Below are 24,101 nucleotides of genomic sequence, written 5' to 3'. Positions count from 1 at the left end.
ACCACCTATCAAAGGTAAAAAACACTTTATATTAGAAAAAAATTAAAAAGAAAAAAATATTAGATTTTTTAACTTACTCTGGCCTGCAGAAAGTGGTGAAAACGAAACTGTTATCGAAGAAATAGTGAACTTGGTAGAATCTACACAAAACATTCAAGAAAAAGTTCAAGAAAACGAGCCAGAAATGGAAGCAGATTCTTTAGGAGAAACTACACAAAAGGACCCTCAACAAACCGATTCAGGTATCGATGTTGAGAAGGAACCAAAAGTTGAATGCCCTCAGGTGACGGCTGAGGAATTGCAATCAGTTGAATCGCTCCTGGGACCCAGCCTGGAAGAAAATAAGGGAAAAAATAGCTAGGGGGAGAAAAAACTCAAAGCCAAAACAAGTTCCAAAACAAGTTATACCAAAGGGGTTAAATGAACTACTTTATAAGACAATAGAAGCAGCCAAAATTCGAGCTGAGAAAAGATGTGCAGGGCTTCGAGACGCATTTTGTTCCCCTTTCTGCAACAGAGTGGTAAACATGCACGAAGCACTCTTGAATCAAGAATTGAGTGTGATCCGATATACATTTGCAAACATAGAGTAAGTAAAATGGTTATATCAACTAACAAACATCTAAATATATACATTCAAAATATTAATTATTTAATTTTTGCCTGGCAGGGATGAACTTTACTGATCAAAAACTGGGGTTCACACGGTCAAAGGTACCTTTGAAAGCTTCTACAGGGGTCAGTACGTAGCATCAAACTGAATAAATGCATTTGTGGATGTTCTAACCCTTGAAGAGAAGAAGAGGGATAGAAAATCATCACCATACAGACTCTACTTGTTTAGCACAATGATGGTATGATTTTCTAAACATATTGGCATTTGAAATTAAAACAAAATGAATAATCAATGATTTCGCATACTAATTATATTTAAATCGCATATAGAATATTAGATAGCTTTACTGTGAAAACTAAAACAACATTTCGTATATTATTGTAATTTCGCATACGGTATACATACAATTCTCATGTGAAAATTTTCACACATTATTTTGCATGTACTAATTTCGCATGTTTAAATACCTTTTAATACATTACTTAACTTTGATTCTAATTACATAACATACAGCCGGATATCATGCACAACGAGGAGAAATACACAGACAACAAACGTCTAAACGTATTTGCCTCAAATTTTGAAGACATCATACTAAAATATAAGGTTAAAAAAACTTGATTTGGTTGACTTGGTGTTTATTCCGGTACTTCAAGGTGACCACTTCTATGTCTTGTGCTTCCATTTGAAAACCGGCAAAATTGAGCTGATTGACAATTCAGCCGCTGAACAAGAGTTTAAAGATAGATACAAGGGGCTTCCAGACACACTGGTAATACAAAAACTTCTTCATATACATGTTATATTTTATGTAAAAGCTACTGACACAATGTTGCTATGTTACAGAGAAGGGTATTGGTTTTATACCTACAAAAGGCTTTAAAACCAACACCAGCTATAAAAGAACTTGAACCATTAGAGATAGAAAGAAAAGTGATGGAATGGAGGACGGAGAATAACGGCGTAGACTGTGGAGTATTTACGATGTGTCACATGGAAACATACAAAGGAGAGAAAACACCATGGGTGACTGGGTTTGTGAAAGAAAATGAAGTAAACAACAGACATAATTCACAACTTCATCTCTTGAGGCACAAATATCTAAGTAAAATAATTCTACCCGAACACAATGTGCATCGTGAAAAAGTAATTAAATTGGCAAATTCTTTCGATAAAAGGCCAGACAAAGAAAAGTATATGAAAGATTTGGAGAAAATAATCCCAGATAGGTTGAGAGCATTTATTGGAAAGGACTAGTAAACTTGTTTGATGTTGGATTTCTGTTGAATATTTAGACTTGTTAGATAACATTAATGTTTTTAATTTCGCATATATTATGTATAAAATCGCATGTTTGACATTGAATTGCTTAAAATATGCAAAATGGGGAATATAAACATGCGAAATCAAAAATCCATTCCATAACACAACATGCGAATTTAATGAAACATGTAAAACTTGAATGTTTTATTAAAATAAAGCACTAAAATAAACAAAGTTCATTCAAAATATGAAAGAAACTCCATTTTCATCCTCATCGAGCATCTTAAGATAGTTATTGCATCCGCCAACTCTTTCAACTGCTTCTCATCCCTCTCACCCAGATCAACCATGAACATAACAACAATTTTTTGAAGACTACTCACTTGCATCTGAGATAGCAAGTTCATAATTTCTTGTCTTCTCTTCATGTTTTCTGTTACACGAGAAATGTTGGTTTCCAACATCTCTTGACATGATCGATCCTCTTGAATTTGTTCCTGGATCCTTTTTCTCAAAGACTGCTTGATACTTGATTCAGAATAGGATGTTGGTAGGTCTGCCATTTTTAATAGGATGTTTGAAATGGTGATAAAAAGATAAACTTTATAATAAAAGAAAAAAGCACTGAAAAATTATTGATATGAATTATTGAAATCAATTATTGAACTGAATTATTTGATTTGAATTACTGAACTGAATTATAAAACACACTGTGCGAAAATACATATAATTACTTTTAAAGCGTGCGAAATATAGAGCTAAATATGTTAAATACTTTCTAGTCTGGGAAATGTCCAACTTAAACATGCGAAATTAAAGATTAAACTTTATTGTGTGCGAAATGTCCAACTTAAACATGCGAAATTATTCATATGATCCAATCTTAAATGCCTGGGATATGTTAAAAACACAATATGCGATATTTAAAACAACGCATACGATATGATAAACTCAACAAATAAAACCAGAAACATCTTATCTTCAACCTCGTTACAATCTAATAAAATGAAAATACCTTCACATCAAATAAAACCCAAACCTCAACCGTAACCCTATGATGAAAAACCCAAAACAAACATCCTAAATGACGAATCCAGCATTTTCGGAATCGCCAATCTGTGTTCGGTACAGAAATCAATCAAAAAACCTACAAATCGAATTGGGGGGTAGGTTTTTTTTTTTAGGTTTTTTTGGGTATATACATTTTGCATGGGCATGAACGTACAGATTTGGATTGGTTTCAAAATTTGATGGGCTCGCATACCCTTCCTCTAGCTAGGCTCAGTTTTCACCTAAATAGTGGGCCTATGACCCAACAGTCAGCCCACCTCGTTGAGAAGAAATAATAAGATGGTGCCCATGAGTCCATGACGAGGTTGTACGGCCCAATATCAATAATATCCCTGACTCCCAGTGTACATTGATGATACTTCTATAATCATAACGCTTTTATAATTGTTTCATAAAAAAAACTACTGGGTTAAAGACGCACTTTTCAGCCGGCCAAAACTAATACAAAAATGCTGTTATAAAAACTGTATTAAAATGAAATATTAAAGCAGCTTTGATGGCTTTTACATGTGTACTTTGAACTTTCATAACAATATAACATCATATATATTTTTTTTTTTAAATAAGCGTTTTCAAAACATATTATACAATAGTTTACAATTTAAACGAACAGAGATTAATTTTTATTAATGTTTAAATTTTTTTAAATCCTAACTGAAACATTGAGGCATGGAGCAAAGCAAAACAGCAGAAAAGTGACCTACGAAAATAAGTCATCCTAGATAGGATGGGTTTACAAACCCAACTAAACTAATACATAAAAGTAGCTGGATATAAAGAAGAACGATTCTCCAACAGATCACATATCCATTTTTTTGTAATGTTTTATTTAAAAAACAATTAATTATACAACATTATAATTTTTTGGGCCCTTCGGGATAATGGACCCTATGCGATGACACATCCTGCACAGGCCAAAGACAGCTATAATGAGACTTTATATATAGGATAGAAAGATACCAAAAAGCAAATGTCTAGCAAGTAAAAAATGCATTATGTGAGTATTGTGCACACTAACCACGAGTCATTACGGGGTAAAACACAGTTCTTAAACATACACTAGCATGTTTTTTTATTTACGAAATAAACAAATTTATTATTATCATGTTATAATTGGTGACTAAAAATTTTGTATAGTTGGGAGTGGTGAAAAGTAAAAATATTTTAATTTTGGAGGAGTCAAACTAGAAAAAAGTCAAAAGTAGATTTGGAGGGTAATGTGGTTTTTGTGACCCTTAAATTTGGTTGGAGATTCAAATATATGAAAGCTAGCAACTTCATTTGCTTTACCTAACATCAGAAAAGGCAACCTAGCAACCCATAAACAAGTTAATTATCTATGTTCAAGGTTCTTGTAGTGATATGAGGCTGTTACAAGCATTATAGCATACAGAAAACTTGAGGTAATTATTATTTTGACTACTTGAGGCATGGGAGATTATTTGTGATGAACATAGAGTGTTACAAATTGATAATTCAATAACAACTGGTTATAGATCAAAAATTGTAAAACAAGAATTTTGGGCCGATCAATAAAGATCAACGGTTCATCACTCTTGGTCTACGGTGTTATTTAACTCATGTTTGTAAAAATATCATCTTGAATTAACTATAGCTTCGTTTGATGCACATGAGTTTAGTTTTACCATCACATGAAGTTATTTCGAGCCGGGGGTCTCACTGGAAGCAGCCTCTCTATTCCTACGGGATAGAGGTAAGACTGTCTACATCTTACCCTCCTCAGACACTACCTTAGCTTTGCTATTGGTGGGATTTACTTAGCTTTGCTATTGGTGAGATTTACAGAGTATGATGATGATGATGATCGCATGAAGTTATTGAAACCCAAGTTAGGAGATGATAAACGGAAAAAGGTCAAGTTCAAAGTGTCAATTGGGGTAAAACTATTGTGTGTGTCGATTATAGGAGTGTGTGACAAGGTGTGTGTGATACCTTAAGGTGTTTCATAAGCCGAGTAAGGACTTTTAGAGAATCCAAAGCACATAGGGTCCGTTTGTAGTTTGTGACTTCCATTTGTGCTAAATATATAACATATTACATACCAAATAGAATGTATTCATTAGGTAATCCAAGATGGGCGATTTTCAATTTTGTTGTCATGTAACAAGTTTTATATAAGTAGCAAGTGAACAAATAAGTTACTTAAGTTAAGCTTTGTTAAATGAGTTGATCTCATTTTTTTTTATTAGGATGCAATTAGTGTATATACATTGTGTTTACATACTAATTTAACATATGGTAAAATGTCGGTGGTCATCCTAGTAGAAGATGCGGATAAACAACGTATCATATACACGCAGAGGATATTACAGCATTCACAATGGATCTTTTATATTTATGTGAGTGGGTTAGTTATATTATAAGGAATGGTTGTGAGTTGTGTTTTAGTGGTTGTAGGTGGATGGAAGATAAAATATATGTACTGTTCATTTGTAAATATACGAGAAACACTGTTCACCCCTTTTAATTTTTCTAATATTTTTAAAGATGGTTGTGAGTGAAGGAAAGCGAAAAGATAATAATAAATGTATAAAAATATTATTTAATTGGAAAGGAAAGAGAAAAAATAGTGATTTTTAATGTAATTATATGGATATGGATAAAGAATAGATTATAAATGTTTTTATGGATCCATGTGTAGGTATATGATAAAATGATGAGTGTCTCCATAGTAGAGCATGTGGTTAAAAAGTAATCATGGATCAGAAATGGCTACGTTCCATGTGTTTCCTATGATTTGATAAGATCAAATATTATATTATAATGTGTTCTAGTACTTGCATTTTGTTGTTAAAACCATGTATTCATATATATTTATGCAAAAATGTGCGTAGTTCTTGAATCTATTCACCCCAAATCTCTACAAGATTCTTTATATTAAGCTTGTCTTTATGTAATGGGTTTTGTAACTCGAGTTCAAACTAGCAAGTTTTGGTCAACGTTTATGAAAAATATTTGTATATGTAGACTTGTAGTTACCAACTTTTGTGTATTTAGATAAACATGTTATTGACTTTCTACAAAAAAATTTAATTTTTTTAGGGCAAACCATAGTGTTACGACAATATAAATTCATGATGGTGAGATATGTTAGGACAATTGATACTCAAGAACGGAAACACCATGTTTTGTGGGAGGACAACCCATGACGTCAGGGCCGGCTATAGGGAGGTGTAGGATGGGCCTGTGATCAGGGCCCAAATCAATATAGGGCCCATATATATATAGGTAAAGAGTATGGTACAAATTACATTATCGTACATTACATACTAGACCATAATAGCCATACACGTGTCTTGATTCGTTTTTTCATACATAAGGTTAGACGAGTCAATTAATTCAATCATCTGATGGTAAATTCGTCTCTTCATTCAATCAGCGAGCGAGAAGTTCGTTACACTAATATCCCAGTAATTATCATTCGAATCAATTTTAAATTTTTCATAATTCTCAATTTGCAGTTATCGTCGTCTGTGTTAGGGTTTCATTCAATTGTTTTTTTTCGATGGATCCACAGAGCAGCACTGGACGAGCAAATGTTGATGTTGAAGAAAGTCGACCTATCGGTGATCATGCTCAATTATCTGCATATCAGAGAGTTTCTATTGAGGATGTTTTAAATCCGCCATCTGCAAATCCAAATCCAATTACAAGTTCAAGTGCTCTAAACGATTGTTTTAATGGTAATTATGTTAATTCAGATCTCTAAATTGTTCGTATACATCTTTTTTGTTTAATCGCACCTCTGATTTTACATTGTTGTAACTGTATGAAGTTTGAATGTTGAGTATATTTTTTTCACATCAAAGCAACATGTACAAATTCGCATGTTATGAGTCTTTCAATTCGCATTTGATGTTTATTTTCCTTAAGTATTTCGCATGTTATGGTATAATAAATCGCATAGATAAAACAGATTAATCCAAATCATCAATTTCGCATGTTTTTTTCATAGATTTCGCATGTGTTGGTGTTCTTTAAAATGAAACTATGCTGTTATTAATATATCTCATGTAAATAGTCCCATAATTCGCATGTTTTTGATTTTCTGATTTGATTCATTTACATGAAAGGGTTTACACTTCGGAGGTTCAAGCATCAGCTACACCTGTTGTTGGAATGCAATTTATCTCTATTGAACAAGCATATGCGTTTTACCAAGCATATGCCAAGTTAGCTGGTGTTTCTATTCGGAAAGGTGGTGAAGTGCATAGTGGTGGTATAATCAAAACTAAGTATTTTGTTTGTTCTAAAGAGGGACATAAGCCACTGTGTATTGACGATCGTTATTCGAAGTCAAAGAAGCAAATTCAAAACAAGGAACAGGGGGACTATTAGAACGGGATGCAAAGCTCAACTTATGATTTGCACTGTGGATGGTAGATTATATACAGTAAAGAGATTTGTTGATGGGCATAATTATAAGTTTGTTTGTCAAGATGATATTCACATGCTGCCAGCTTACAGACAATTGTCAAATGTCCAGGAGGAGTTGGTTTGGGAACTAGGCACTTTAAACCTTGGTCCTGTCAAAGCTTTCCATATAATGAGGAAACGTTATGGTGGTTTCGAGAACGTTGGTGCCACGGTTGATGATTACAAAAATTTTAGGAAGCGAATAAACAGCTATATAGGAGAATATGACGCTGACATGGTGATTAATAGGATGACTGACAAAAAACAGTATTTAGCTGATTATTCGTTTGAATACTCTGTTGATGATGACAAACGTTTAACTGGTTTGTTCTGGGCTGATGGTTTATGCAAGCTTAACTATATGGAATTTGGGGATGTGATATCCGTCGATGCAACTTTCAAGACAAACAGGTTTGTGTTTGAAGACAAACATGTTTTATTACTTTTTTTCGCATGTTATATGTGTTCATGAGCTTGTTATATCGCATGTGTAAAAGTGGTGTTGACTATATCGCATGTTATACCTTTTGTTTTTGCATGTGGTTTTTTAATTCGCATGTTTTCAACGTATTTTTCGCATGTGTTGTTCAGGTACAAGATGGTGTTTGTCCCGTTCACTGGTATTGACAACCACTGTCGAAATGTAACACTTGGAGCTGGGTTGTTGGCATCGGAGAGCATTGAATCATATAAATGGCTTCTGAATTCATTTTTAAAGTCATTTGGTCAGCAACCAAAGGTTGTTGTGACGGATCAAGACCCTGCTATGAAACAGGCTATTGAGGATGTTTTCCCTATTAGCAGACACAGATTGTGCATGTGGCACATAATGAAAAAAGTGGCAGATAAGGTATAGCATGCTATATTGTCTTCTGTTAGCGTTATTTTTTTGTATTATATATTATTTGTTATATGCTGATATAAAAAGCATTTATTGTTTTAGATTGGACACGAGTTGTGCAATAACGATGAGTTTAAAAGGAGGATGTGCGACATTGTATGGACTGATTCGATTGAGCCCGAAGAATTCGAGAGACAGTGGAAATTGGTGATGATTGAGTTCGGTCTCACAGAAAACAAATGGATCGATGATATGTTTGTGATGAGATCCATGTGGATTCCGGCTTTTTACCGACACGAGCCAATGTCTGGACTTATGAGAACAACCTCAAGATCAGAGAGTGAGAACCATTTTTTCTGCCAGGTTGCTAATTCACAACTCACTCTCGTAAAGTTTATGAATCATTTCGACGGTGCAATGGATGTCCAACGTTTTAATCATAGAAAGAACGATCATATTTTAAGATATACCTAGCCTGCTGATTGGAGCGAAACTACATTGGAAAAAGATGCTGCTAAGAGATTCACCAGATCTATATTCTTTGATCAGCAAATAGAGATCTATGGTACAATTTCTGAATGTCTGCCTATGGACACTAAAATAGAGGGTCCACAAATCAGGATAATGTTGAAGGACTTCAAAGCCCATGGAGATGGTTTATTGGAGGTATTATAGCATATTTATTTCAAACATGCGATTTGTTGATAACATACATGCGAATTTCAATTTTCTTTCAGTTCATCATCTTGCAATATGCGATTTTGGTTTTTATCATGCGATTTTTAAAATTTATTCATTTTCATTAGTTTTAGGCATGCAAAATTGTTATGTTACACATGCGATTTTATTTTTTATTATATATACTTTTTTTTTTGTTTTTCCTAGGTGTGGTTCAAGAACCTTGAAGATGATGTAACTGCACAGTGTAGCTGTTTACGTTTTGAGCAGTATGGGCTGCTATGCAAACACATTTATTTTCTTTTCAAGATGTTTGGTGTTAAAGAAATACCAAACAAATATGTTATGAAGAGATGAACGAAGGATGTTGTGCGGAATGAGTTAAATGTGAAGTACAATCTAAATGTGGGTTGCAAGAATGTGCAACACAGGGCTAAACGGATTGCTCGTGAAATCATCCACACAGGGGAGTATTTGGTTAGTAATCGATTTCCGACCTTGATCAACTTGTTTTAGTGAGGGATCAAATGATGCAACTTAAAGAGAGAGAGTTGATCAGAGTCGAATAACCAAGCAACTTGATCCAAAATTTGACCGATTTTCAAAGTTGATTGGTTATCAACAACCAGTAACTAATGCTCCTCCTACTGTCCGTGTGCCGACTGGTATAAGAAACAAAGGTCGCGGATCGCATAAAAGGATTAAATCTAAGAAGGAACAAATGATCAGCCGCAAAGGGAAAAGGTCAAGGACATGTAGCGTATGTAATGAAAAAGGTCATGGCATTCGGACTTGCGAGGAGCTGAAAGCCAAACAACAAGGTAAACAACAAAAAAAGAAGAAGAAGGGCGTCCAGATCGAAAATGTTGCCAGAGACAAAGACAATGAGGTCGAAGACGACGAAGAGGAAGATGAGTTTGAAGATTACAGTAGTGACGATGGATCAGAAGAAGAAGATCAGTGGGAGGAGGTTTCGGAAGATGATGAGGATGAGTAGTTTTTTTCTAAATGGACATGCGAATTTATACCAAACACATGCGATTTTTATATTCATCTGTTTATATCAGTTTTCATGCGATTTATAGATTTTAAACATGCGATTTTATAGTCTTCTGTTTATAATCATTTTTACATGCGATTTCCCTTTTATTACATGCGATTTGTGAGTTATCTTGTTTTTGTTATGTGACAATGATGGCTATATCATTCATGCGATTTAATATTAAGAGCAAACATAATATGTGTTCAAAACATGTACCCAAAATATAATAATAGTTATTGTCTAACACAGCCACGACCACAAAACGATTAAAAAGAGATTTTAGTTACTTGAAGCAAATTTTTTTCACGTTCAGAAGAGCTGAACTCCATCTTCTCCTTCACAGTGTTTAGAGCATCTGTCAAGAAAGAGAAGGCTAAGTCATCAGCTCGAGATTGCTCTTTTATGTGATCCAAAGCTCTGTCTCTGAAGCTTGATGGTGGTTCTTGAAGTAGCTTTTCCATACTGCTTGATTTTTCTTGATTTGTTCTAGAATTTTGCCCTGCACATCAAGAACCAGATGAGAAGAGGTGACATGAGTGCTTATTTCTGTCAACGTGCGAGTTGACAATAGCTCTTTTATTGCAATGTTTTTGATTTTTTCTATATCTTCAGATGCCATTTTTGTTGGTCTGTGTTTTTGTGTGTGTTTTTTTTGGTCTTCTATGTCTTAATATGGAAGGTAGTTATATCTAGGTTTTTTATATTAATATAGTAAATTTATTATATAGGTAGGGTGGTAAGTTCAGTAGTATTTATTGTAAAATGATCATTACATGTCAAATTACAGTCACATCGGTAATAAATTAAGTTTTTTTTATATAAAATACTACTATTTTTAGTTTTTAAGATTCGTAATTTGTTTTTTTTTTCATTTTTAGGAGAAAGCAATTTTAAATTTTTTTGCACTGTTTTTTTTTATCCAAAATCGCATTTGAATGGGAAACAAATTCGCAATCGCATTGGAGGTATAAAACTTTAACTCATTTCATATGTGATTCTGATTTCATATGTCTTATTGTGTGATTCTGATTGATTTAATATGTTGAGGTATAAATGTGTTTCTGATTTCATATACTATAAAGCTTTGTTTGATGTTTAATTATACTTTAAATGTATTAGTATTAGACTTCATGTGATTGAATGAATGTTTTTGGTTAATATTTAGAAATTATGCCTCCCGTTCCTAAAGACAAACACCTATCCGGCCATCAAAAACGTAAGAAGAGGAAGTTAAAGGAAGAGAAAAGAAAGGAGGACGAAGTAAAACAAAACCGAATATACAAGTTTTTTTTCAAAAGAAACTTAAAATTCTAGTTATAACTTGGGTGCCGATAATGTGACAATGTGAACATAGATGAAGAAGCTGATGTGGGCGAAGACAATATGAACATAGGTGAAGACAATGTGAACGTAGGTGAAGATAATGTTAATGCTACCGTAGATAAAGAATCTACTATGTGTGAAGATGATGTTAATCCGGTTCCGGATATTGATATTTTTGATCCTAGAAATTGGGGTGGGCTTAGTAGTAACATGATTAAAGAGTTGGTTACGAAAGGTCCAAAAAGAGATATGGATGTTGTTAAGGGCCCCGTGGATAAATTTGGAAGACATTTTTCTAATACCATGTACACTATAATTCTATCAAATAGTATGTGGTAGAGAATGATTAGTGTATTCGAAAAAACTTGACAGACTCTATTGTTTTGGTTGTAAAGTTTTTAGAACGGGGCATCCAAAAGGTGGGTTGGATGATGAAGGTTAGTGGTAGACCTAAAGAACATGAAGTTGGTTTAGAACATTTCAAGAATACGAATGATTGGTTTGAATTGCGCCAAAGGTTGAAATGCAAAGAAACAATTGACAAAGTGGCATATGAGCAATTTTAAAAAGAAAAAGATTATTGGAAACAAGTCATTTTATGTATTGTTGCACCTGTGAAATTTCTTGCAAAATATGGCTTAGCGTTCCGTGGGTCAAATGAGAAGTTGTATCAAAAAGGCAATGGAAACTTTTTGGGTTTGGTTGAGATGTTGGAAGAGTTTTACCTGATTATGAAAGAACATGTGCGCCGTGTTTTGAATGAAGAGTGCCATGTACACTTTCTTGGCGACAATATTCAAAACGAGTTGATACAATTATTAGGGGATAAAGTTAGAACCGAAAACATCAAGAAGGTTAAGCAAGCAAAGTATTACTCCATCATCCTCGATTGCATGCCTGATACAAGTCACCAAGAGCAAATGTCCATAATTGTGAGGTATGTGAATTTTAACTATAGTTCTGTGACCGTTGAGGAATCATTTTTTGGTTTTTTGGTTGTTGATGATACCACGGGTTTAGGACTTTTTGTAGTAACATGTAAGGAACTAGAGTCACTTTGTCTTGATATTGGTGATATGCTTGGTCAAAGCTATGATAATGGGGCAAACATGAGAGGAAAAAACAAAGGAGTTCAAACTAGATTTTTAGAAAAAAAAAATCCTAGAGCTTTCGACAGTGCTTGTGGTTGTCATAATCTAAATCTAGCATTGTGTGACATGGCTAACACAATTACTAAGTCTAAAGAATTTTTTGGAACAATACAACGATTATATACTATCCTTACCCATTCTATTAATAGGTGGCAAATTTTGAAAGACAATGTTAAAGGATTAACTCTTAAATCATTGTCTACAACTCGTTGGGAAACTTGTATAGATAGTATTAAGGCTATAAGAACTCAACTTGGAGATGTAAGGAAAGCTTTGCGAGAAGTTAGGGAGACGGATAGAGATGCTAAAATCAAAAGTGAAGCTAAATCATTAGAAGAGTATGAACTTGGTGATTTTGAATTTTTGGCACAAATTGTCATTTGGTTTGAATTATTATCAAAGGTGAATGTGGTGAGCAAACGGTTGCAATAAAAAGATGTTGTTCTTGATGTTGCTATTGATGAAGTGGAAAAATTAATTATATTCTTTAAGAATTATAGAGAAGTGGGGTTCTCTAAGGCGCTTGATGAAGCTAGAGAAATTGCAAAAGAAATAGGTGTTAATGTGGAATTCCGTAAAAAACGTGTGATATATAGAAAAAACAATTTGATGAATCGTCAAGTGTAGAAGAAGTAACATTTTCATCCGAGGAGGATTTTAGAGTAAATTAATTTCTTATGTATTATTATCAAGCTATTTTTTTCACTTGAAGCAAGATTTGAACAATATCAAAAATTCGAAAAAATATATGGGTTTTGTTTCCTAAAAAGTTGAAGACTCTTGATGAAGCCAAGTGTTGGTGCAGTTGTCTGTCGACTACATCTTAGTTCGATTCTTAGGTTAGGGCTGATTGTATAGTGAACGAAAATCAAGAAACACATGTTAGAATAGGTTCGCTTATGTGTCAATGGTCATAGGTTCGCTTATGTGTCATTGATCATAGGTTCGCTTATATGAACATGGTAGGTTCGCTTATACGTACCTGTCCGTATAAGCGAAACCATGACACCTATATATATGTGGTCATTTCAAGCGAACCTAGTAGCATTTAGCAGTTGTGTGGTGTAACGGCGAAGCCCTGCCAGTTTGTCTCCAGAGCTTGTATATTGTTAGCAGATCAATAAAAGAGACGTTAAATAGTGAAATCAAGCTAAACAAAGAATGAGTCAATGAATTCCGCCTCTGATTCAGTCTGAGCACTCTTCTGATCGACTCGTCAGGTCGTATAACGTTCCTACAAGTGGTATCAGAGCTCAGGAGGAAGAGTTCTTACCGTTTAGCTCGTTTTTTGCTCAAAAATTCTGATTTCTACACCTTCTTTCATCATCGGATCAAGTTTTAACGGTCAAAATTCGCTCAAAATTTCACAGACTGTGTGGTATTGGACACTAACAAACCCTGGAAAGTTTTGGACCTAAATACGGACTAAAAATGGATCAAATCAGCTTCGGAATTGGTTTCGCTTATTCGAACACCTGATAGTTTCGCTTATTTGACCATATAGTTTCGCTTCAGTGTCACCTAAGTTGATAGTTCCGCTCCAAAAAGCATCAGTAGTTCCGCTTTTGTGTTCATCACAGCTCCGCTCCAAAGTCACTTAGTTGTAGTTCCGCTTAAGAGATCCGCTTGAACAGTGATGTGTGTCGGTGTGTATATAATTTTTGATGAGTATTTAAGCCCTTTTTACACTTTTAGCCAAGTTTTAAATTTATAAAACACGATATTTACTAACACTAAACACACATATGGGCAAGTGCACCCATCGTGGACGTAGTATAGTGTTGGTAAGATACCGAGGTCGTCCAAGGACACAAGAGCTTTTAATACCGGTTTATCCTCAACGTCTAATCAAATCAAAAAGGTTAGAAAAATGTTTTAAACTAAGAAAAATAAAAACTAACTAAAATGCTGAAAATAAAATAAAATAAAAATAGATAGACAAGATGAATCACTTGGTTCCGACACGTGTATTAGTATAACCTTTGATTATTTTCGCACTTTTGCACTTGTTTAAGAGATTATCTTAGTTATTGTAGTAGGCCCCTCTTTTGAAGGCGACGACCCTCAACCCAGTAGTTTGAGTCAGCAAGGATACAATCCTAAAGGGTCGGATTATTGAAAGATAATGAATTAAGTTATTAATGCAAATTATGGTAGGCCCCGCTTCTGGCGGTGACGTTACCCTCGGCTAAGTAGTCTGAGTCAGCAGGGATACAGTCCTAAATAGCCGGGTTATAGTATTAATAGTAGTTAACTTATGAGGGGGTCAAAGAGTTTGGATCCCCGCCATCCAATACCTATGGGCATTGAAGGAGATCCTACTAAATTTGACCCAGGTCCCAAGCAGGACCTCTAAACGCTGAACAAGGGCAAGACCCTTACCAAACCGTTCCCTTAACCCCCGACCAGGTAGCCAACATACCTCCATATAGACCGTGGAGATATGAATGGTGAAAATCTTTTATTTTATATAGACAGTAAAATAACGCCAAGACACCACGGACAAACGATAAGGAAAGATCACCTTCAACATAAGTAACTAGTTATTAAAGTCATTAATACAAAACCAAATAAAAAGTGCAAAAGATTAAAAATAAAAAGTATTATACTAAACACTTGTCTTCACCAAGTGATGTAAGAGACTTAGGCAAACATGGCCTTGATTGTCAAGAACTCTTACGATCAATCTTGGATCCCGAGACGACTCACACACTCTACGATGGACAATGGATGATGGTGTTATGGTGGTGGTGGGTGGTGGATGAGGTGTGAGAGAGGTGGTGTGCCAAGGGATGAGTTGAAATGAAGCCAAGCACTCCTATTTATAGGCTGAACAGAAGCCTGGGCACGGCCCCGTGTCCGCTGGACACGGCCCCGTGCCCGTCTGACACTCTCTCTCTTCATTAATTGTAATTCGCAATTATAATAAATGCACCTGCAGCACTCTGACCACGCCCCCGTGTCCGCTGGGCACGGCCCCGTGGTGGGCAGTAGAAGCTTCTATCACTTTTGTCTTTTCTGCCAGGGCTGACCATCCTGGACACGGCCCCGTGCTCGCTGAGCACGGCCCCGTGTTGAGCTGGACACGCCCCGTGTCCGCTGGACACAGCCCCGTGTTCAGCTGGGCACAGCCCCATGCTCAGCTGGGCACAGCCCCATGCTCAGCTTTCTTCTTGTTTTTGCTTTGGGAGATGCTGTCGAGGAGTCGGGCATGCCACGTTTCTTCCTTTTCTTTGTATTTATGTTAGATTTGGCTGCATTTTTGCTTCTTTTATTCATTTAAGCTCTTTTAACCCTGAAAATACAAAAGGAAGACAAAAGCACACTTTTTCCAACATTAGTACTTAAAAAGGGTTAGTTTTATGCCTCATTTGATGTAATTTATATGTTGCATTTTACTCACATCAAACAGACATCAGGTAGATCCGCTTGAACAGACATCAGGTAGATCCGCTTGAACAGACAACTTGTAGTTCCGCTCGAGTGACAACTTTGTGGTTCGCTTATTTGGTTAAACAAAGGTTTCGCTCCAAGAAGCAAACAGTAGTCTCGCTTGTAGTGACATCTGAAGTTCGCTCTTGTGATAACTCACAGTTTCGCTCATTTGAACATTACTAGATCCGCTCCAAGTGCACATCTTGCAGTTTCGCTTATAAGACACTTGTTGATTTTTTTTTAAAAAAAATCTAAAAAGTTGTTGGATTGGTAAAAAATGGCAATGGTCTTTGATGAACAAGAAAACAATAATCTTGAAAGTTTAAATAGTTGGTATATGAGAACTGTGGATACCAATTATAGAAATGTGAGTAAGGACATTTGGGTTAAAAGTTTTGAACATTTCATGAGTCAAAAGGATGAAACGTTGGATGAGTTGGAAATACGGTTTAAAATTTTAATGGACAATTTGAGGAATAAGGATATTAGAATATCAAATGATGGACAGATATCGAAATTGACAAATGCATTACCTGCTAAGTGGGATGAATTCTTGGTTGTGCTAAAAAAGAAAGATTTTTTTCAAGAACTTTATCCAAAACAGTTCTTTAATGAGGTTAATGCAGAGTTTCGTAAGGAATATAAGAAAAGGAAGGAATTTTTGAATGAAAGAATTTACAAAAATTGGAATTGGATGTACTTACTGAAATTGATAAAAGAATTCGTGTGTGTCTTGTAACAAAGAGTAGTCTGAAATATGATATTAAAAGGAAATGTTATATTGATGAAAGTATGAATCCTTTTGATTTTGTTAAACTCTTTTGTGCAGGAACATACAAGATGGAAACAAAGGATATTTCAAAGAATGAAGAATCTGTGAAAGAATAATCTGGTTCCGTATCAGTGTGCTTTAAATGTGATAAACTTGAGGCTGACAATGGCAAACTATTGAAGGATGCGGAAAGTTTGACATCAGAAGTCAAGAAGTTGAACAATGAGAAGCAAACTGATGAAAAACAGATTCTGGTTTTGCAGAGAAATTGTGAGAAACTGAAAGTTGAAAATGACAAACTGTTAAGTAATTTGAACAATTTGAGATTGGAAAACCAGAAATTGAAAGAAAATGCAAAAGTTTTTGAAGAGAAGATTAAAAGTTTTGAAATTGAAAAAACAAGAATTGAAAAAGAATTGAAAAAGAATTTCAAAATCAAATGAAAATTCTTGAAGATGGGAAAAATGTTTTTAGTCAAAACAACATTGAAAAGCAAAAATTGATAAATTCTCATCTTCAGAAAATTATTAAACTTGAAAAAGAAGGTGAATGTGCTCAAAAGAAAATCAGAGAGTTAGAAAAAAACGTTGAAAGCAACAAGAAATCCTCAAAAAATGAAGATTTCTGGATAAAGCTTGAGAACAAAAATTTGAAAGCTAATGAGACAAAATTTCAAGAACAGATAAAAGTTTTGGAAAATGAAAAGTCTGTTCTTGAAAACATGAGGAATAAGAATGAAAAATCAATCAAGTCTCATCTTGAAAGAATATCTCAGCTTGAAAATGAAGCTGAAAATTCAAGAAACAAGATCGATGAACTTGAGAAGAAATTGAAAGGTTTTGTGACTTCCTCAGACAGTTTGAATTTTCCTTGTCCAAAACCAATCAATTCAGTTCCAATAAGTGACGATGTCACAAACTTTGACAATGTTAAAGTTGAAGATTGTGATGAGAAATCTGATGATGAAAATGAAAAAATTGAAAAACAAAAATTGTTTTTGAAATTAAAAGAAAAATTTCAGAAAACTGTGCTACAATCGACTGAAAAGGGAGAATGCTCTAAGCAAAAACCTTTGAAGAAGAAAGAGGAACAGAAACAAAAAATTAAAAATGAGAAAAATGTTCAAAAAGATAATAAAAGTTCATAAGATCGATCATCCAATCAAAATCAAAAATTACAAAAAGTAAAAAATGAAAACTAAAAAATTGTGGGTAATAAGTGGTGCAGGTTGGACCACAGTGCTAAAAAGTCAAATCCAGTAATCAACAGAAGAAAGGGATATCACCAAGCCAAACAATGCTTTGATCTGAGTATTTGGGCTGAAAATGGTGATTGGTACGAAAACAGAGTGTGTTACCAATGCGGTTATCAAGGACACATTGCTGTTAACTGCCAGAAAAGGAATTTTGAGACAAGAAGATGCTTTAACTGTCAAATTAGAGGTCACATTGCTAGAGATTGCCCAAGGAGATCGAATGACAGATCAAGGGCTAAGTCTCAAATATTGGCAAAGATTCCAGTCAATGTCAAGCCCCCGGAACAGAAGGTTCTAAAACCTAAAGTTCAAGAACAGACTATTCTAGAAAAGAAAGTTAAACTTTCACTGGGGCAGAAAGACAGACTGAGGAAAAAGAGGAAGAAGGCAAGAGAATATCTTGAGAAGATATTGTCCTCGGGTCATCTGGTGGATCAAATAAGAGTTCTGATGAATCGACTCCCTCAAATGCAAAGTCAAGCCAGGTGAATTCATCGGATACAAATCTGAGGACGAAAGAGGAAAAGAAGAAGAAGAAAGGTGTCGGCGATGAATCTGGCTCATCTAAGTCAGACCAGCCACACTCAGACAATGATTCTGGTTCGTCAAAGCCATAGGAGCCATTGGTTGAGGTAAAAAAGGAGAATTCAGGTTTAACAATGGATGATGTAAATTTTCCACCATTGTTGAACAAGAATCCGAAATCACCCAAGGACCGTCAGGCTTCGTTGAATCTATTCAAATAGAAAAACCTAACTTGCCGGAGTTCCCAGGTTGGTAAGTGTGGAACATGAATCGGCACATTTCTTGAGAAATTTCACTCTGGTGATTTTTCGTTTTACATGTGGTAAATCAGGGACATTAAGTTGTACTTGATTTTCTACAAATGATGATTGAGATCTAAAACTGAAAATGTAAAATCTGTCATGTGGATGAAGAAACAATGTGATGAAGTGACCCCAAAACCTACAAATGATTGGTAAACAAACTAATTTTTCCAGAAAAACCATTTTGATTAAAACAAACTTAAGTGTTTTGAGATCACAATGGGAAAATAGTTTGTTTTGAGGGGAAGTTCTGATTGTTTACGCCAGGTGGATGGAGAATTGAAGTGATTCTCATCAAGTTGCCAAATTTGTACTGTTTGTTTCAAATTTCCCGAAAAATCAAATATGAAACATATTTTGATTTTAGGGGGAGAAAAATTAAAAAAAAAATTAGAAAATTTGAAAATGTCAAAAACATCGGAAAAATTAAAAATGAGTTTTAGTGCGAATAGGGGAAATGATAGTACATCAGCTAGACTGGCACAGTACGCTAAAGATTTGTAATGTATAAATGCAATTAAGCAGTCTCTTTAAAGATGTGCCGGTAGGTTTTCACAGAATTAGTAGATCAGTTTGGGATATAAACATAAATTTCACTTGCGTCTACGTGGGGAACACCTCCAGGATATATAGGTAACCCCTGAAATCCTGTTTGAAGGGTCCCGTATTCTGAGATACTAGGTCTTTATACTTAGTGATATCTGGGGTATTATCCCGGGACTTCTGCTGTATGGAAGTACTGACCTAGTCCCCGGATAATACTTTCTGCAAAAAGCTTTGAAATATAAGCTCGCCCTCAGCATGCTGATGAAACAATAAAATTGATAGTCGCTGCTGTTGAAAACAAAAGATCCTCTAAAGGGGACACACCTTAAAGTTGAAGCCGTCATCTCTCTGCGTATACGGAAGTATCGACCTGAGCTCTCACGGCCCTCGCACCTACCCCTTAACAGATATCAGCTGTGGTATACTCACCTGTAAGACTGAATACTGGGGTCTGGATACGGGAGTATATACTGAGGTAGGACACATGTAGAGGTTTAAGTTCTAAAACAAAAAATTCTGTATCCCGAACAGGCTGAACATTTTGTGAGAATTTAAGTGGATCAATATATCGGCAATCTATGCGAACTGTTTAAAAGCTTAAAATGAAATAACAGCTTAACGGTGCTAGTGTCTTGTCAACAGCTGATATGATCCTCTTGCACGAACTCACAAAAATATGTTTGTATATATTTCACTTCTGCATTTAATTTTTGTTATTGCATTTGTGTTTCATATTTGAAAAATCCAAAAAGATTTTCAACAACTGATGTTGGAGAGCTGAAATTCAAAGTCTCAAAGGATAAACTTGATGAACAGAGGTTTGGTTAAATTGTTTTGAAATGTTTAATCAAATTTTGGAAAGTTTAATAGGTTTTAAATGTGAAAAATTCTCGAATATTCTTGAATGATTAGTTGATTCATTAAGTTGAATCACAATTTTGTTTGTTTGTGATAGAGTGTTTGAGTTGTGCAGGTTTCTTATCCTGTTGCTACGGAAAGCCAGGAGATACTTCAGAACCTGAGAAGAAGTTTAAACTGATAAAGCCAGGAGTTGATTTCAATGGTGATAACGAATTCCAGACGGCGATCCCAGCTTGATGATAGGGGGAGTCTGATGAAAGTTAGAGCCAGAGAAAGATCCGGGTACATAATTCCAGGAAGAGTTCCTGAAGAAGACCGATCAAGATTGAAGAGCTGTCATGTTTGAAGACTCTCACTGAAGATTCCGTCAACATTCAAGGGGGTGTCTGTTGGTGCAGTTGTCTGTCGACTACATCTTAGTTCGAGTCTTATGTTAGGGCTGATTGTATAGTGAACGAAAATCAAGAAACACATGTTAGAATAGGTTCGCTTATGTGTCAATGGTCATAGGTTCGCTTATGTGTCATTGATCATAGGTTCGCTTATATGAACATGGTAGGTTCGCTTATACGTACCTGTCCGTATAAGCGAAACCATGACACCTATATATATGTGGTCATTTCAAGCGAACCTAGTAGCAGTTAGCAGTTGTGTGGTGTAACGGCGAAGCCCTGCCAGTTTGTCTCCAGAGCTTGTATATTGTTAGCAGATCAATAAAAGAGATGTTAAAGAGTGAAATCAAGCTAAACAAAGACTGAATCAATGAATTCTGCCTCTGATTCAGTCTGAGCACTCTTCTGATCGACTCGTCAGGTCGTATAACGTTCCTACAACAAGCTTAAGGCGTGTTGTTATCGCCTTCAAGATGCATTGAAGTATGAAGGAGAGTCCGATATTGATGCTAAAGAATTGTATACGGAGTTGAAGTTGATTGATACATTTTTACCGAGACACATTGACAACCCTTTTGACGTTTTAGACTATATCTTCCAACGCAGTACTACTTATCCTAATGCTATAAATGCATATAAAGTGTTGTTGACAATTCCGGTAACCATGACATCGACAGAAAGAATTTCTCAAAGTTGAAGTTGTTGAAGACCAATTTACGTTCTACAATGGCACAAGAAAGGCTAAACGGGTTGGCGACAATATCTATTGAAAGTGAAATATTAGATACTATGGATTACAATGAGTTGATCGAGAGCTTTCCTTCAAAAACGATAGGAGAACCACACTGTTCGCTTAGCAAGTAGGTTCGATACTTTGATCATTTTTGCTACACTATTTTTGTTAATTTGTTTTATCTATTTCATAACAATTATCGTAGTATTATGGGTTTTTAGTATATTTGATTGAATGATTGATGAGTATATATTATATAAAGATTTGCGAATCTTCTTTATTGTTAGAGTAAACTGCCATTTTAGTCCCTGTGGTTTGGGCAGTTTTGCCATTTTAGTCCAAATCTCAAACTTTTTAAATGTAGGTCCCTGTGGTTTCACTTTTATGGCTATTTTAGTCCAAAATTCAAAAACCCTCATTTTTTACTGTTCTAACATGCCTATTTTGTCTTTTTGTGCAGGGGCATTTTGGTCATTCTGATTTTAATATAACATATTAATAATTAATAAACTAAATTACTATTAAATTTATGTAATCCATTTTTGTTCAATCATCATCTTGCCAAAACCAGAGATTTCTCCAATCGAACACCACCTGCCACACCCCTCTAGCACCACCACCCCCACCACCACCTGCGCCAAAACTAGAGATTTCTGCGGCTCCATTTCGCCCAACCGATTCAGATCCGAATCATACCAATTCAATCAAACCTGATTCAATCAACAATGAGGTAACTTATGACACAAACCTGATTCAATCAACAATGAGGATTCACACGAATTCAATCAAACATGCGTCATTATCTTCATCATCCGCATCATCCTCATCATCGGCATCATCCTCATCACCGGCGTCGAAACCCTAACCCTAACCCCCACTTTCGCGTGGAAACCCTAACCCCCAACTTCCCCGGTGACGGCGACGGATGTGTTGGTGTCAAATCTGAGATATATGTTCCGATTGAAGCCCACACCGTAGATCTGAACTGTCGATTCACTCACAAATTGATTCTCTCCCTTAGTCTGATGGTCACTCAAAGGTGCCGCTGGGTGTGACGGGTCATTGCAGGTGGTTAGGTTGTGATGGGTGGTTGTAGGTGCCGCTGCTGTTCCTTGGGCGTCATCGGAGTTTTGGTGTAGTGGTGGTGCAGTGGGGATGGTGGTGGTGCGATGGGGATGGTGGTGGTGCAGTGGGGGTGCGGTGGGGATGGTGGTGATGTAGTGGGGGTGGAGAAGATGATGGTCTGCGGTGAACTTTGTGTGAAGAAAAAGTTGGTCTGAAGAAGAAGATGAAGGTCTTTAATGTATTATAATAATTGTATAATAATTCCAAATGACCAAAATGCCCCTGCACAAAAAGACAAAATAGGCATGTTGGAATAGTAAAAAATGAGGGTTTTTGAATTTTGGACTAAAATGACAATAAAAGTGAAAACACAGGGATCCAAATTTAAAAAGTTTGAGATTTGGACTAAAATGGTAAAACTGCCCAAACCACAAGGACCAAAATGACAATTTACCGATAAATTAATTACATTATTAACATAACTAAATGATTTAGTTGAAAAATAAAATCCCTATTGAACGAGGCATCATTTCTTCATTTGCCAAATGTTGCAAAATAAAAACTTTAAAAACTAATGTAGTAAAGATGAAACTTAAGAAGTTTACTATTTTTCACCCGTGAATACTTACATGTTCGGATGTTTAAATTTTATAAAAATACAATTGTATATATATTTTAAAAAAATGAATAATACGTGAAGTCCTAGGCTTAACCATCTAATTTAAATAAAACAGAAGTGTAGAAGTTCCCTTGGATATATATACATATATCAACTTTTTTTAGAACTGACAACTAATATTAATCTACTTCTATTAAGCTTCACCATTAATATAAAGATGCAACTTACCCGTTACCACCGATTGATGTCCTTGCTTACTCATATTAAATATCTAAAACAAAAAAATGTTAATAAAACAAGAGTGAATTGCAAGTTTTGACCTTTATCTTTAGGTCTCTTTGCAGGCGGTGTCCTTTATGTTTAAAGTTGACAAGTTTTGTCATTTATGTTTAAAAATCAAGCACGTTTTACACTTTGGGCCTAACCCAGTCTGTTTTCCCAGTTAAATTTGATCACGTGCATGTCACGTGAGGGTAGTTGTGTCATTTAATGTGCAATTTCACAAATGCAGAAGATTCCCCCAAATATAAACCCTAGCTCTTCAGTAAACCACCACTTTGATCCTCCACTCTTCTCTGGTTCACCACTTTAATCCAAGGTGTCCAACAAGACAGTTTAAAAGAGCTAGGGTTCACCACTTTAATCCAAGGTGTCCACCACCACAACCTCCTATTACCACCACCACAAATCCAACAACCAACAAACAAATCGAACAACCTGCAATTTTTTCCCATCTCCATCGCAAATCCATAGTTTCTTTCTCTCCTCTCCCACACATCATTGTGTGTGTGGCGAAAACAGATTTGAAGATGAGAACGACGATCGCAAATCCATCAACCCCTGTTTCTCCCTATACCACAATCCACCTGCATTCAACCAATTTCAACAAAAAAATCTCCAAATACCTTCAATTCAATACAATGGCTAACAAAATCCACCCTTCCTCTAATGAATCCACCAGAAACCCTAACCCTAACTTTCCAGTGAACTAAGTCCGACTCCGACCATCCTCTGACCTTCACCTCCGGTAACCGTTAACACCTTCGTCGTTTCTTTCCATTTCCGACCATTGTTAACACCTCCGTCGCCTCGTTCAGTCTTCAAATCCTGATCCGCTTACTAGAGATCCAGTTTAGTGTAGAGAGAGAAAGCGAGAGAGATAGATAGAGAGGAA

The 24,101-nt window shown here is 35.5% G+C and overlaps 1 protein-coding gene across 1 annotated transcript; it reads left to right on the top strand.

Moving 5' to 3' along the window:
* The first annotated feature begins 11,331 nt into the window (after nt 1-11,331).
* LOC110880999 lies at nt 11,332-13,049 on the top strand. Its single transcript, XM_022129394.1, has 4 exons — nt 11,332-11,599; nt 11,914-12,208; nt 12,572-12,833; nt 12,915-13,049. The coding sequence occupies exons 1-4, from the start codon at nt 11,332-11,334 to the stop codon at nt 13,047-13,049; spliced, it is 960 nt and encodes a 319-aa protein (XP_021985086.1).
* The last annotated feature ends 11,052 nt before the right edge of the window (nt 13,050-24,101 follow it).

This window comes from Helianthus annuus, chromosome 2, assembly GCF_002127325.2.
Source record: "Helianthus annuus cultivar XRQ/B chromosome 2, HanXRQr2.0-SUNRISE, whole genome shotgun sequence".
Taxonomy (NCBI): Eukaryota; Viridiplantae; Streptophyta; class Magnoliopsida; order Asterales; family Asteraceae; genus Helianthus; species Helianthus annuus.
Note: the sequence above shows the minus strand (reverse complement) of the source record. Positions and strands in the feature narration are given on the sequence as shown.

Coding starts and splice junctions, on each gene's coding strand:
- LOC110880999 (XM_022129394.1), top strand. CDS start 11,332: ATGAACATAGGTGAAGACAATGTGAACGTAGGTGAAGATAATGTTAAT. Junction 11,600..11,913: donor CACTATAATTCTATCAAATA/GTATGTGGTAGA, acceptor AATATGGCTTAG/CGTTCCGTGGGTCAAATGAG. Junction 12,834..12,914: donor TATTATCAAAGGTGAATGTG/GTGAGCAAACGG, acceptor ATATTCTTTAAG/AATTATAGAGAAGTGGGGTT.